Source organism: Oncorhynchus mykiss, chromosome 4, assembly GCF_057628025.1.
Source record: "Oncorhynchus mykiss isolate SJ-2025 chromosome 4, ASM5762802v1, whole genome shotgun sequence".
NCBI classification, from domain to species: Eukaryota; Metazoa; Chordata; class Actinopteri; order Salmoniformes; family Salmonidae; genus Oncorhynchus; species Oncorhynchus mykiss.
The window spans coordinates 95,734,166-95,747,674 of record NC_143025.1 but is presented as its reverse complement, the minus strand read 5'-3'; the positions used below and the strand labels follow the sequence as shown (position 1 = coordinate 95,747,674).

The window sequence follows — 13,509 nt, the reverse complement described above, 5'->3', positions numbered from 1 at the left end:
GAGAGGAGAGAGAGAGAGACAGATGGAGAGGAGAGAGAGAGAGACAGATGGAGAGGAGAGAGAGAGACACAGATGGAGAGGAGAGAGAGAGACACAGATGGAGAGGAGAGAGAGAGAGACAGATGGAGAGGAGAGAGAGAGAGACAGATGGAGAGGAGAGAGAGAGAGACAGATGGAGAGGAGAGAGAGAGAGACAGATGGAGAGGAGAGAGAGAGAGACAGATGGAGAGGAGAGAGAGAGACAGATGGAGAGGATAGAGAGAGACAGATGGAGAGGAGAGAGAGAGAGACAGATGGAGAGGAGAGAGAGAGAGACAGATGGAGAGGAGAGAGAGAGAGACAGATGGAGAGGAGAGAGAGAGAGACAGATGGAGAGGAGAGAGAGAGACACAGATGGAGAGGAGAGAGAGAGACAGATGGAGAGGAGAGAGAGAGACAGATGGAGAGGAGAGAGAGAGACAGATGGAGAGGAGAGAGAGAGACAGATGGAGAGGAGAGAGAGAGACAGATGGAGAGGAGAGAGAGAGAGACAGATGGAGAGGAGAGAGAGAGACAGATGGAGAGGAGAGAGAGACAGATGGAGAGGAGAGAGAGAGAGACAGATGGAGAGGAGAGAGAGACAGATGGAGAGGAGAGAGAGAGAGACAGATGGAGAGGAGAGAGAGAGAGACAGATGGAGAGGAGAGAGAGAGAGACAGATGGAGAGGAGAGAGAGAGAGACAGATGGAGAGGAGAGAGAGAGAGACAGATGGAGAGGAGAGAGAGAGACAGATGGAGAGGAGAGAGAGAGACAGATGGAGAGGAGAGAGAGAGACAGATGGAGAGGAGAGAGAGAGAGACAGATGGAGAGGAGAGAGAGAGAGACAGATGGAGAGGAGAGAGAGAGAGACAGATGGAGAGGAGAGAGAGAGAGACAGATGGAGAGGAGAGAGAGAGAGACAGATGGAGAGGAGAGAGAGAGAGACAGATGGAGAGGAGAGAGAGAGACAGATGGAGAGGAGAGAGAGAGACAGATGGAGAGGAGAGAGAGAGACAGATGGAGAGGAGAGAGAGAGACAGATGGAGAGGAGAGAGAGAGACAGATGGAGAGGAGAGAGAGAGACAGATGGAGAGGAGAGAGAGAGACAGATGGAGAGGAGAGAGAGAGACAGATGGAGAGGAGAGAGAGAGACAGATGGAGAGGAGAGAGAGAGACAGATGGAGAGAACGTTTATAGCTCAGACCTTCAGCGTTATGTTACAAAATGAGGCAGAGACTCCTTCAGGCTGCCTCGATCTGCCTCCCTCCAGTCAGTCAGTGTAAAGCTTAGTTTGACCATGTATATATTAGTGTTGTCAAGATACAGGGTAGAGGTCTCCAGTGCGGCGACCTAATCACAAACAAGGAATCCCACATCTCCCACCCTTCAAAGCAACCATGTCTGAGGAGCTGTGCGCTCTGAGTGACGTGCTGAAAGATACATTTTTAGAAGCACAGGCATAGAAGTTGGTCTAATTTTACAGAAAGTCGACTAAAAAGTGTGACTGTCCTTATGTTCCTTGGCTATTTACATTATCGTCACACGCCAGGTTGTTTTACACTTGCTCAACTGCTAGTGAAGAGACGCGGAGAATCTCATCCCTCACAGACAGACATGCCAATCCCACCGTTACAATGCTAACAACCCACCTCTTAAAGGGGCAGCTGAACATTTGTCTCACCTAAATTACTCATATTTAAGGGTACATTGTAATTGATTGAGCATGGAACACAAAATGTTTACACAAACAATAAACTTTGTCGTTTCTTATCATAAAAGTACTCTTCTTCAAAGACTGTGCTCCTACATTTCTCAACTAAAAGTCCTTGTAAATAAATAAAAAATGTAAAAAATAAAAACAGAATGTTGACTTCGATACCAGGTTCAGTATCACGCCACTCGATAACATGGCAAAGGTCTGGCTGTCACTTGAGCCAGACAAACTCAGCTACTGCTCTGTCCAATCGTTGGGCGTCTTTTGAGTTCAAGATCAATACATTTTCAATGTTTTAGAGTCAATTTTTCTGAAACAGTCATGTATGCATTACTGCATCAATTACAAAATAATACAATTTGACTCTTATGTAGTAAAAACACAGAAAGGTAAGAATTTATTTGAATGGTAAATCTCTTGATAAAATGTAAGCCTACTGTCATGACGTTACCTGGGGGTTGGTTTATGACAGTAATAAATACATCTTCCCCCCTTTTTCCTCTCTACCCTACTGATGTGACATTTGAAAACCCCTTGGTTAACATAGAGATTCTGGGAACATCAGAAGGTGGGGGGAAATTATATTCTGGTAATCCGACCAACTGAACGTATGCAGTGGTACTTAATGAATATGATGTCAGTTCGGTTGTCATCTGAGACATTCTCATCAATCATAAAATGACAAACTCGACAGTGGAAAGTCTACACATCAGAGTTATCGGATTCACATGGAATTGTTGTTCAATTTAAATGTTTGAATATGAAATTATTCGAGATTTGGGTTTTCATAAGACAGGGCTCTGCTCAATCAGTGGCCCGCCCCTGTGAAGGGACATGGGCTATAAAACTTTTCAAACATGCCCTCCTCTCCCTTCCTATATAAAGTCTTGACGAGGCGGGGCGGCAGGTTAGCCTAGTGGGTAGAGCGTTGGACTAGTAACCGAAAGGTTGCAAGTTCAAATCCCAGAGCTGACAAGGTACAAATCTGTCGTTCTGCCCCTGAACAGGCAGTTAACCCACTGTTCCTAGGCCGTCATTGAAAATAAAATAAAAATCTTAACTGACTTGCCTGGTTAAATAAAGGTAAAAAAATATATAACCTCCTGTTCCGAGGACGACGGTCCGATATCAGAATGGTTCAGATAACAACTACAGAACGAAGCCAACATCAGCGTGAGCTTTGGTTGCGAATGGTATGAACTTTGAACTCTTACTCACTACAGAAGTGATACCTCCTAGCCGTTGAGTTAGGAACAGCCGCTGCAAACGAGGGTTAGGAAGGAACAGACAGAGTATCCCGTCTATCACACAATGACGTCACACAAGAGACATTCTTCAAAGGACTCGGTTGGGCAACATCAGTAAATATTTATTGCATTTTCCTTTTCCAAATGGGCGGTAATTTAGACTGAACTGTATTTACGATAGCACAGCTTCTTCCCTTTGTTCCTCAGTCTTCCCGCTCTTTCACTCAAACTCCGCCCCTTTTCCCTGGTGTTCCGCCCACCAGGGACGTTTTCCTTTATGACGTCATTTGTAATCAAATTATGTTTATGTGTAATTCTGTGTGATTAGTTATGTATTTAGTAAATAAATAATTAAACCCAATTTTGTATTGCTGATTCAACTTGTGAGCCAGGGTTCATGCAGATAACCAAGAATTTACAACTTTCAGATGAGACTGAATTAAGATGACGATTAATATTGACTGCTATTGATGTAAAATGGTACTAGCTCTTTAAGAGTTTATTCGGAAGATAACAGCTCTATAAATATTATTTTGTGGTGCCCCGACTCTAGTTAATTACATTTACATGATTAGCTCAATCAGGTAATATTAATTACGGAGAAATTATTTTATAGAATACCATGTCATATCACTTAATCTGGCATAGCCAAAGACACGACACTATTCACAATTAAGGTGAATGCAAGTGACTCGTTTCAGGAAATTCGGTGTATGTCGCGTCACTACTTCACAGGAAAGGCATTTGTTGGCAGAAATACCGTCGGGAACATGTGAACTTTCATGTGCCTTAATAAATTGTATACCATCTGTAAATACAAAATAAAGTTGTGAAATTACAAGCCTAGTTGGTTTAGCCACAGAGAAAGACAGGAACGTTCCTGCTCTCCATGATTGGCTGAGATAATGGATGGGCTGGCCATGAGGAGAGGGGATTGGTCTGCCACGTAGCACGTGTCCGTCTATAACATGAGCTGCTCAATATGTAATTCTATATAGTATGTATATGGTAATTCTTTCTAAAGTGGCTTTTTTAAAATATATAATAAACTGAAACGTGTTGCTCTCCACTTTCTAAAGGACCGAGTTTTGAAATTAATGGAATCCGAGTACGATAGCTAAGGAGATGGAGAAAATTCTGCCGTTTGATTGCAAATATGCGGAGAGAGTCGAAAAGAGAACACAGAAAGCTGTTGTAATCCAGAGATAGGTGTTTTATACATCTTCAAACTATGGGTAACCATGGCATCCGTGACAGAGGGAGAAGCGTTTACCCATGTACACGGGTAAGTGTCTAGCTAGCTACATTTTCAGATATACGTTCTGAATTTAGTCAGAAAGTAATTTCCATTGCAAGCTAAAGCGTACTGTTAGCTCGCTAGCTAGCCTTACATGTATGATCTGTGTAGTAATATTATTCATGTCTCAGAGCCATTTGAGTCACTAGTTAAAGCCCAATGTTAGCTAGCTTTACCTACAAATTCATGCAGGGTAGTAACAAATTGGGATTAAGGTTAATTGTTTAGCTAGTTTACTACGCAAGTAACCATTTCAGTGTACCGTTTACACCTTCTGTATCCTGTGCACGTGACAAAAACATTGATTGTATTTGATATAGTGTGTGTTTACCAGAGAAGGTAATGTGAAGAACATGACCTGCACCAAATTCAAATTAAGATACAACGTTTGTCTGTGTCCAAGTTCTACAATTCTCCGGTAGAATGCCCTGCTTTTACTTCGTCACTCACAACCATCAGTTATTTTATGTAATCAGCTCACCATTAACCTGTAAATAAGGATTTGTGTGAGTTTATTTCCCTGTAATAATTAATACAAATGAGCTAAAAGTTAAGACGTCAGCTATATATGATGTCATTATTTGAACTGCTGGGCTAGCCAGCTAACTTAACCATAGCTACCTAACAAGCCAGAAACAAACCAAAACATTGTTTAGAAAGTTACTTTTCGTTGCCTGATTTGCTAGATTGACATATACGGAAATACTTTTTAAAACGGAGGGGTTTATCGGTGTTAAAATCCACCAGTTCTGCTATTTTGGACATCCAGGTTGCTGATGTCATGGAGCCTGTAGTTTGTGTTTCTATTTTTCACAACGAGAAGACGTCGTCCCTGCGACAACGAGAAGACGTCGTCCCTGCGACAACGAGAAGACGTCGTCCCTGCGACAACGAGAAGACGTCGTCCCTGCGACAACGAGAAGACGTCGTCCCTGCGACAACGAGAAGACGTCGTCCCTGCGACAACGAGAAGACGTCGTCACTGCGACAACGAGAAGACGTCGTCACTGCGACAACGAGAAGACGTCGTCACTGCGACAACGAGAAGACGTCGTCACTACAAAGAATGCTGAGTTGCATCCAAAGAACACCATACCTACTGTGAAGCATGGGGGTGGAAACATCATGCTTTGTTTTTCTGCAAAGGGACCAGGACGACTGATCCATGTAAAGGAAAGAATGAATGGGGCCATGTATTGTGAGATTTTGACCTTCCATCAGCAAGGGCATTTAAGATGAAACGTGGCTGGGTCTTTCAGCATGACAATGATCCCAAACACACCGCCCGGGCAACGTAAGAAGCATTTCAAGGTCCTTGAGTGGCCTAGCCAGTCTCCAGATTTCAACCCCATAGAAAATCTTTGGAGGGAGTTGAAAGTCTGTGTTGCCCAGCAACAGCCCCAAAACATCACTGCTCTAGAGGAGATCTGCATAAAGGAATGGGCCAAAATACCAGCAACGGTGTGTGAAAACCTTGTGAAGACTTACAGAAAACATTTGACCTCTGTTAAATACCCTTTGTTGGCAATGACAAAGTATTGAGATAAACTTTTGTTATTGACCAAATACTTATTTTCCACCATAATTTGCAAATAAATTCATTAACAATCCTAAAATGTGATTTTCTGGATTTTTTTTCCTCATTTTGTCTGTCATAGTTGAAGTGTACCTATGATGAAAATGACAGGCCTCTCATCTTTTTAAGTGGGAGAACTTGCACAATTGATGGCTGACTAAATACTTTTGTGCCCCACTGTATATACACTATTTCATACCATCTATTGCATCTTGCCTATGCTGCTCGGTCATCGCTCATCCATATACTCTTATTCCATATCTTCACTTAGATTTGTGAGTATTAGGTAGTTGTGGAATTGTTAGCCATTACTGCACTGTTGGAACTAAAAGCACAAGCAATTTGCTACACTGCAATAACATCTGCTACATCTGCACATCTGCCATGTGTATGTGACCAATAAAATGTGATGCATTCTGAGAAGCACAAGAGAAGCTATGCAGGTCTGTGCCCAAACAGTTCGAACTTCTACTTTAAAAAAATCCACCTTTCCAGAAATAAGTCTCTCACTGTTGTTGCTTGATATAGACCCCCCTCTGCCCCCAGCTGTGCCCTGGACACAATATGGAAATTAATTGCCCCCCCATTTATCGTCAGAGTTCGTTCTGTTAGGTGACCTAAAATGGGATATGCTTAACACCCCGGCCATCCTACAATCTAAGCTTGATGCCCTCAATCTCACCCAAATTATCATGGAACCTACCAGGTACAAACCCAAATTTGTAAACACGGGCACCCTCATAGATATCATCCTGACCAACTTGCCCTCTAAATACACCTCTGCTGTCTTCAACCAGGATCTCAGCGATCACTGCCTCATTGCCTGCATCCGCTATGGGCCCGCGGTCAAACGACCACCCCTTATCACTGTCAAACGCTCCCTAAAACACTTCTGCGAACAGGCCTTTCTAATCGACCTGGCCAGGATATCCTGAAGGGATATTGACCTCATTCCGTCAGTAGAGGATGCCTGGATATTCTTTAAAAGTGCCTTCCTCACCATCTTAAATAAGCATGCTCCATTAAAAATTTTTAGAAGCAGGAATAAATATATCCCTCCAGACCTGACTGCCCTTGACCAGCACAAAAACATCCTGTGGCGTTCTGCATTAGCATCGAATAGTCCCCGTGAAATGCAACTGTTCAGGGAAGTTAAGAACCAATATACACAAGCAGTTAGGAAAGCAAAGGCTAGCTTTTTCAAACAAATGTGGATCCTCCTGTTCGGTACTATGTCCTGGGAAGTAATACATTTCCATAAGCATTCATCTACAGCTGGCCATGCTTTCCACCTGGCTACCCCTAAAAACAGCTCTGCACCCCCCACGGCAACTTTCCCAAGCCTCCCCCATTTCTCCTTCACCCAAATCCAGATAGCTGATGTTCTGAAAGAGCTGCAAAATCTGGACGACTACAAATCAGCTGGGCTAGACAATCTGGACCCCCTCTTACTAAAATTATCCGCCTCAATTGTTGCAACCCCTATTACCAGTCTGTTCAACCTCTCTTACGTATCATCTGAGATCCCTAAAGATTGGAAAGCTGCCGTGGTCATCCCCCTCTTCAAAGGGGGAGACACTAGACCCAAACTGTTATAGATCTATATCCATCCTACCCTGCCTTCCTAAAGTCTTCGAAAGCCAACAAACAGATTACCGGCCTTTCGAATCCCACCGTACCTCCACCACTTTGAAATCTGGTTTCAGAGCTGGTCAAGAGTGCACCTCAGCCACGCTCAAGGTCCTAAACGATATCATAACCAACAATACTGTGCGGCAATCTTCATTGACCTGGCCAAGGCTTTTCGACTCTGTCAATCACCACATTCTTATTGGCAGACTCGACAGCCTTGGTTTCTCAAATGATGGCCTCGCCTGGTTTACCAACTACTTCTCTGATAGAGTTCAGTGTGTCAAATCGGAGGGCCTGTTGTCCGGACCTCTGGCAGTCTCTATGGGGGTGCCACAGGGTTCAACCTCAGGCTGACTCTCTTCTCTGTATACGTCAATGATGTTGCTCTTGCCAGTGCCATACAACACTCCTTCCGTGGCCTCCAACTGCTCTTAACGCATGCTAAATTAAAGCTCATCAAAAGATCGCTGCCCACACCCTGCCCGCCTGTCTTGCAACACTACTCTGGATGGTTTGGACATAGAATATGTGGACAACTACAAATACCTAGGTGTCTGGTTAGACTGTAAACTCTCCTTCCAGACTCACATTAAGCATCTCCAATCCAAAATTAAATCTAGAGTCGGCTTCCTATTTCGCAACAAAGCCTCCTTCACTCATGCTGCTAAACATACCCTCGTAAAACTGACTATTCTACCGATCCTTGACTTCAGTGATGTCATTTACAAAATAGCCTCTAATACTCTACTCAGCAAATTGGATGCAGTCTATCACAGTGCCATCTGTTTTGTCACCAAAGCCCCATACACTACCTATCTGTATGCTCTAGTTGGATGGCCCTCGCCTCATATTTGTCGCCAAACCCACTGGCTCCAGGTCATCTATAAGTCTTGGCTACGTAAAGCTCCACCTTATCTCAGCCCACTGGTCACCATAGCAACACCCACCCGTAGCACACGCTCCAGCAGGTATATTTCACTGGTCACCCCCAAAGCCAATTCCTCGTTTGGCCACCTTTCCTTCCAGTTCTCTGCTACCAATGACGGAACAAATTGCAAAAATCACTGAAGCTGGAGACTCATTTCTCCCTCACTAACTTTAAGCCTCAGCTTTCAGAGCAGCTTACCTATCATTGCACCTGTACATAGCCCATCTGTAAATAGCCCACCCAACTACGACATCCCTATAGTTTTTTTTATGTTGCTCCAATGCACCCCAGTATCTCTACTTGCAAATCTTCTGCACAAACAGTTGAAGTGAGAAGTTTTAATGACTCCAACCTAAGTATTCCAAACACTCCACAAATTTCTTGTTAACAAACTATAGTTTTGGCAAGTCGGTTAGGACATCTACTTTGTGCATGACAAGCAATTTTTCCAACAATTGTTTACAGACAGATTATTTAACTTGTAATTCACTGTATAAATAATTCCAGTGGGTCAGAAGTTTACATACACTATGTTGACTGTGCCTTTAAAACAGATTGAAAATTCCAGAAAATGATGTCATGGCTATAGAAGATTCTGATAGGCTAATTGACATCATTTGAGTCAATTGGAGGTGTGGATGTATTTCAAGGCCTACCTTCAAACCTCTTTGCTTGACATCATGGGAAAAATCTAAAGAAATATGCCAAAACCTTAGAAAATAAATAAATAAATGTAGACCACAAGTCTGGATCATCTTTGGGAGCAATTTCCAAACGCCTGAAGGTACCACGTTCATCTGTACAAACAATAGTACGCAAGTATAAACACCGTGGGACAATGCAGCCATCATACCGCTCAGGAAGGAGACGCGTTTTGTCTCCTAGAGATGAACGTACTTTGATTTGCACTTTTCTCACCAATCCCAGAACCACAGCAAAGGACCTTGTGATGATGCTGGAGTTAACAGGTACAAAATTATCTATATTCACAGTAAAACGAGTCCAATATCAACACAACCTTAAAGGCGCTCAGCAAGGAAGAAGCCGGACAACAGAAGTTGTGTGTTTTGATCTTCAGAGTAGAGCACCCGTCAAAGGGGTCATCTCAGGGGTGACGACGGGTGTTCAGGTTGAAATCCCAGTGTGGTTGGAGCCTGACCTGCTGGGTTAGCGGAGGGGGAAAAAAAAAAAAAGAGTCTGTCGGTCCGGTTGGTTTCTGATAAAGAGTAAATACCTACGCATGTGAAGCTTGGTTATGTAAAATACGCTGTAAGACTTTTCCTTCCCAAACCATTGCAGTGTGAGAACTGTAAAGGATTTGGCCATGTTTCAAGTGTGTGCAGACAGACAGTGTTTATTGAAGAACGGTGTGTTGAAGGACAACGGTGTTGCAGTTGTGGTGGGGATCATGATCCGAGTTCCTGGAGTGCCCTGTATGTGTGAAGGAGATTGAGGTGGCAAAAGTTAGAGCCGTCAATCAAATCTCCTACGCAGAGGTGATTAAAAGAACTGAGAAAACAAGTGACGCTAGTGAAGATATGGTAGTGGACGTTTGCTGCAAGTCAAAAGAAACCGGCGTTTTAAAAACATGGATTTTGTGGCGTTCATTGCCACAGTTATAAACGGTCCCAAAAATATATAACAAACTGGACATTACTGTGGCTGCAGCAGAAACGCTTTTGGGACTTAATGATTTCACATCTGAAGACTTGCAAGGGGTACTGGCGCCAGAAGACCCACTCGTCCAGGTTCCCCTTGAGCCTGAGTAAGGATCAGATGTGTTTTATTTTTTAACAGAAAAGTTGTTTGATTTCGTTTTTGTTACATTTTTGGGGAATTCTGTTTCCATCCCGCACAGTAGGTGGCGGATCGATCGGCAATATACCATAAAAGGCTGCAACCCTCAGTCTGAACATTGACACACATTTGCGATTTTGGCATAATAAGGACCGTATCCTTCATATCAGCTAGAAAAAAAACATTTTAAACCAAAAATGTCAAATTTATACACACCTTTATAGGGTTCCCACAAGGCCATATTTCTGCGTTAGTTAACGAAAACAGACGGAAGATAGTGAACGACCTGTGCTAATTAGCCATCTGCGTTAACAAACACATGTTTGTAAACCGAAGACAAACGGGTGATATGAAAGTAGAGGAATTTATGTTTCTTGAACCGTAAGTTACCGCTATTGAGAATCGATTCATGTTTAGATGTAGTATTTGGCTGTTATGGCTTAGGGAGCCAATTCGTCCTTTAAAAACAGAACATGTAGGTCCTTGTATTAATTATTAACATTAGGTTACTTAAGTATAATATCGGGTTAGCTTAAACATTTTACATTTAAACTTCAATGGAGTAGCAAAGTTCCAAGGACCCCGGGGAGTGTGGTCCCAAGGACCCCGGGGAGTGTGGTCCCAAGGACCCCGGGGAGTGTGGTCCCAAGGACCCCGGGGAGTGTGGTCCTAAGGGGGAGTGTGGTCCCAAGGACCCCGGGGAGTGTGGTTCCAAGGGGGAGTGTGGTTCCAAGGACCCCGAGGAGTGTGGTTCCAAGGGGGAGTGTGGTTCCAAGGACCCCGAGGAGTGTGGTTCCAAGGGGGAGTGTGGTTCCAAGGGGGAGTGTGGTCCCAAGGGGGAGTGTGGTTCCAAGGACCCCGGGGAGTGTGGTTCCAAGGGGGAGTGTGGTTCCAAGGACCCCGAGGAGTGTGGTTCCAAGGGGGAGTGTGGTTCCACGGGGGAGTGTGGTTCCAAGGGGGAGTGTGGTTCCAAGGGGGAGTGTGGTTCCAAGGGGGAGTGTGGTTCCAAGGGGGAGTGTGGTTCCAAGGGGGAGTGTGGTTCCAAGGGGGAGTGTGGTTCCAAGGGGGAGTGTGGTCCCAAGGGGGAGTGTGGTCCCAAGGGGGAGTGTGGTCCCAAGGGGGAGTGTGGTCCCAAGGGGATCTGCGAAATCTATTTTATAGACAAGAACGGAGAACCTACTTTCTTCGTGATATTTCCGGTGCTGTCTAGCAGCAGGCTAACTAACATAGCGGTTTACTAACTACTAACTGCGGTCATTCAAGGATATATGGGGCCCGAAGGCAGGCAAGGACGAGGCTACGCTGCTCAAATTGACTGACTTTGCCAAAGCCAACAACCCTGCTAGCCAACTAGCCTGGCAGGATTGAGGGGCTACCTGACAAACCAGTGGGCTGGAGGGGCTACCTGACAAACCAGTGGGCAGGAGGGGCTACCTGACAAACCAGTGGGCAGGAGGGGCTACCTGACAAACCAGTGGGCAGGAGGGGCTACCTGACAAACCAGTGGGCAGGAGGGGCTACCTGACAAACCAGTGGGCAGGAGGGGCTACCTGACAAACCAGTGGGCAGGAGGGGCTACCTGACAAACCAGTGGGCTGGAGGGGCTACCTGACAAACCAGTGGGCTGGAGGGGCTACCTGACAAACCAGTGGGCAGGAGGGGCTACCTGACAAACCAGTGGGCAGGAGGGGCTACCTGACAAACCAGTGGGCTGGAGGGGCTACCTGACAAACCAGTGGGCTGGAGGGGCTACCTGACAAACCAGTGGGCTGGAGGGGCTACCTGACAAACCAGTGGGCAGGAGGGGCTACCTGACAAACCAGTGGGCAGGAGGGGCTGCCTGACAAACCAGTGGGCAGGAGGGGCTACCTGACAAACCAGTGGGCTGGAGGGGCTACCTGACAAACCAGTGGGCAGGAGGGGCTACCTGACAAACCAGTGGGCAGGAGGGGCTACCTGACAAACCAGTGGGCAGGAGGGGCTACCTGACAAACCAGTGGGCAGGAGGGGCTACCTGACAAACCAGTGGGCAGGAGGGGCTACCTGACAAACCAGTGGGCTGGAGGAGCTACCTGACAAACCAGTGGGCAGGAGGGGCTACCTGACAAACCAGTGGGCTGGAGGGGCTACCTGACAAACCAGTGGGCTGGAGGGGCTACCTGACAAACCAGTGGGCTGGAGGAGCTACCTGACAAACCAGTGAGCTGGAGGGGCTACCTGACAAACCAGTGAGCTGGAGGGGCTACCTGACAAACCAGTGAGCTGGAGGGGCTACCTGACAAACCAGTTAAGTTGACTTGGCTAGTCAAGCTAACTAACTAACTTCCAGTTTGGCTAATTAGCAAACGTACGTTAGCTATCTTAAGCCATATGCTGATGCTAGCTACTGGCTTAGCGAACATCCGATAGGTTAGCCGCCAACGTGGCAGACACAACCGGACCCCAAAACACACATTATGACATTAGCAGCTTAGTTGTAACGTTAGCTAAGTTGTAGCGACAGTTTAAAGTGGTGGTTATATCGGTAGCTAGTTAGCGGCGATGGCTAACGTAACCTTCTCTAGCAGCTAGCCATGTAAACTTACGAAACTGGTCGGTCCTCGTCATGTTGGATTCGCTCAGAGCTTTCCGTCCAGTTTTCTTCTCCCCGAGATTTTTCCCTCCGCTGCCGGCGGTGCCCGGTTTCTTGCTTTTTTTCACGACTTCCCACTTTCCAACCTGACTGTTATTTGACGCCATTATCTCGATCGTACAGCCCTGAGGGGAAGAAAGTCGTCTCGAACGGCTCGGTGCTGCCCGGTTAAGAGCGTGCTGCTGAGGAGTAGCTACTAATGTTCCCGGTGCCACGTCACCTAGCCCGTATGACGTCACAAGGCCAATAGCTTTTTGACATCTCAGTACAGTTAGTTCTCTTTATAATGAGGAAGAATAAATAGCAGACTTTCCAATCAGATAGAGAGAATGGTATGCGTAACAAAGGACACGTTTAAAGTGTTTGATCCCGCATGTTGCTTAGCACAGCCCCATTACAATGCAAATCAAATTGTATTGGTCGAGAACACATAGTTAGCCGGTGCAGCGAAATGTTTATGTTTCTATGTCTAACAATACAACACAATACGCACACATCCAAAAAATAAAGGTATTAAGAAATATCCGAACGAGCAATGTCAGAATACGGAATAGAAATATATACAGTATGTATATGATGTGTGTATAGACAGTATATGAATAGAAAAAGGTGTACAACACAAGGTATATAGGATGAGCTTTGACTAGAAGTTTGACTACAGTACATA

The 13,509-nt window shown here is 45.3% G+C and overlaps 1 protein-coding gene across 14 annotated transcripts in view; it reads right to left on the bottom strand.

Moving 5' to 3' along the window:
* Positions 1 to 13,243, bottom strand: part of tmem214 (transmembrane protein 214) — a 69,703-nt gene extending 56,460 nt beyond the window's left edge. For 13 of the 14 annotated variants that reach the window (XR_016495523.1, XR_016495522.1, XR_016495519.1 and 10 more), the window contains exon 1: positions 12,796 to 13,243. Coding sequence is in view for 1 of the 14 variants with exons in the window: in XM_090233361.1 (XP_090089487.1) it covers positions 12,796 to 12,949 (154 nt within the window). In the remaining 13 variants the exon portion in view is untranslated. The remainder of the gene's footprint in view (positions 1 to 12,795) is intronic. The other variant, XM_090233363.1, reaches the window with a different exon arrangement.
* Positions 13,244 to 13,509: the final 266 nt, after the last annotated feature.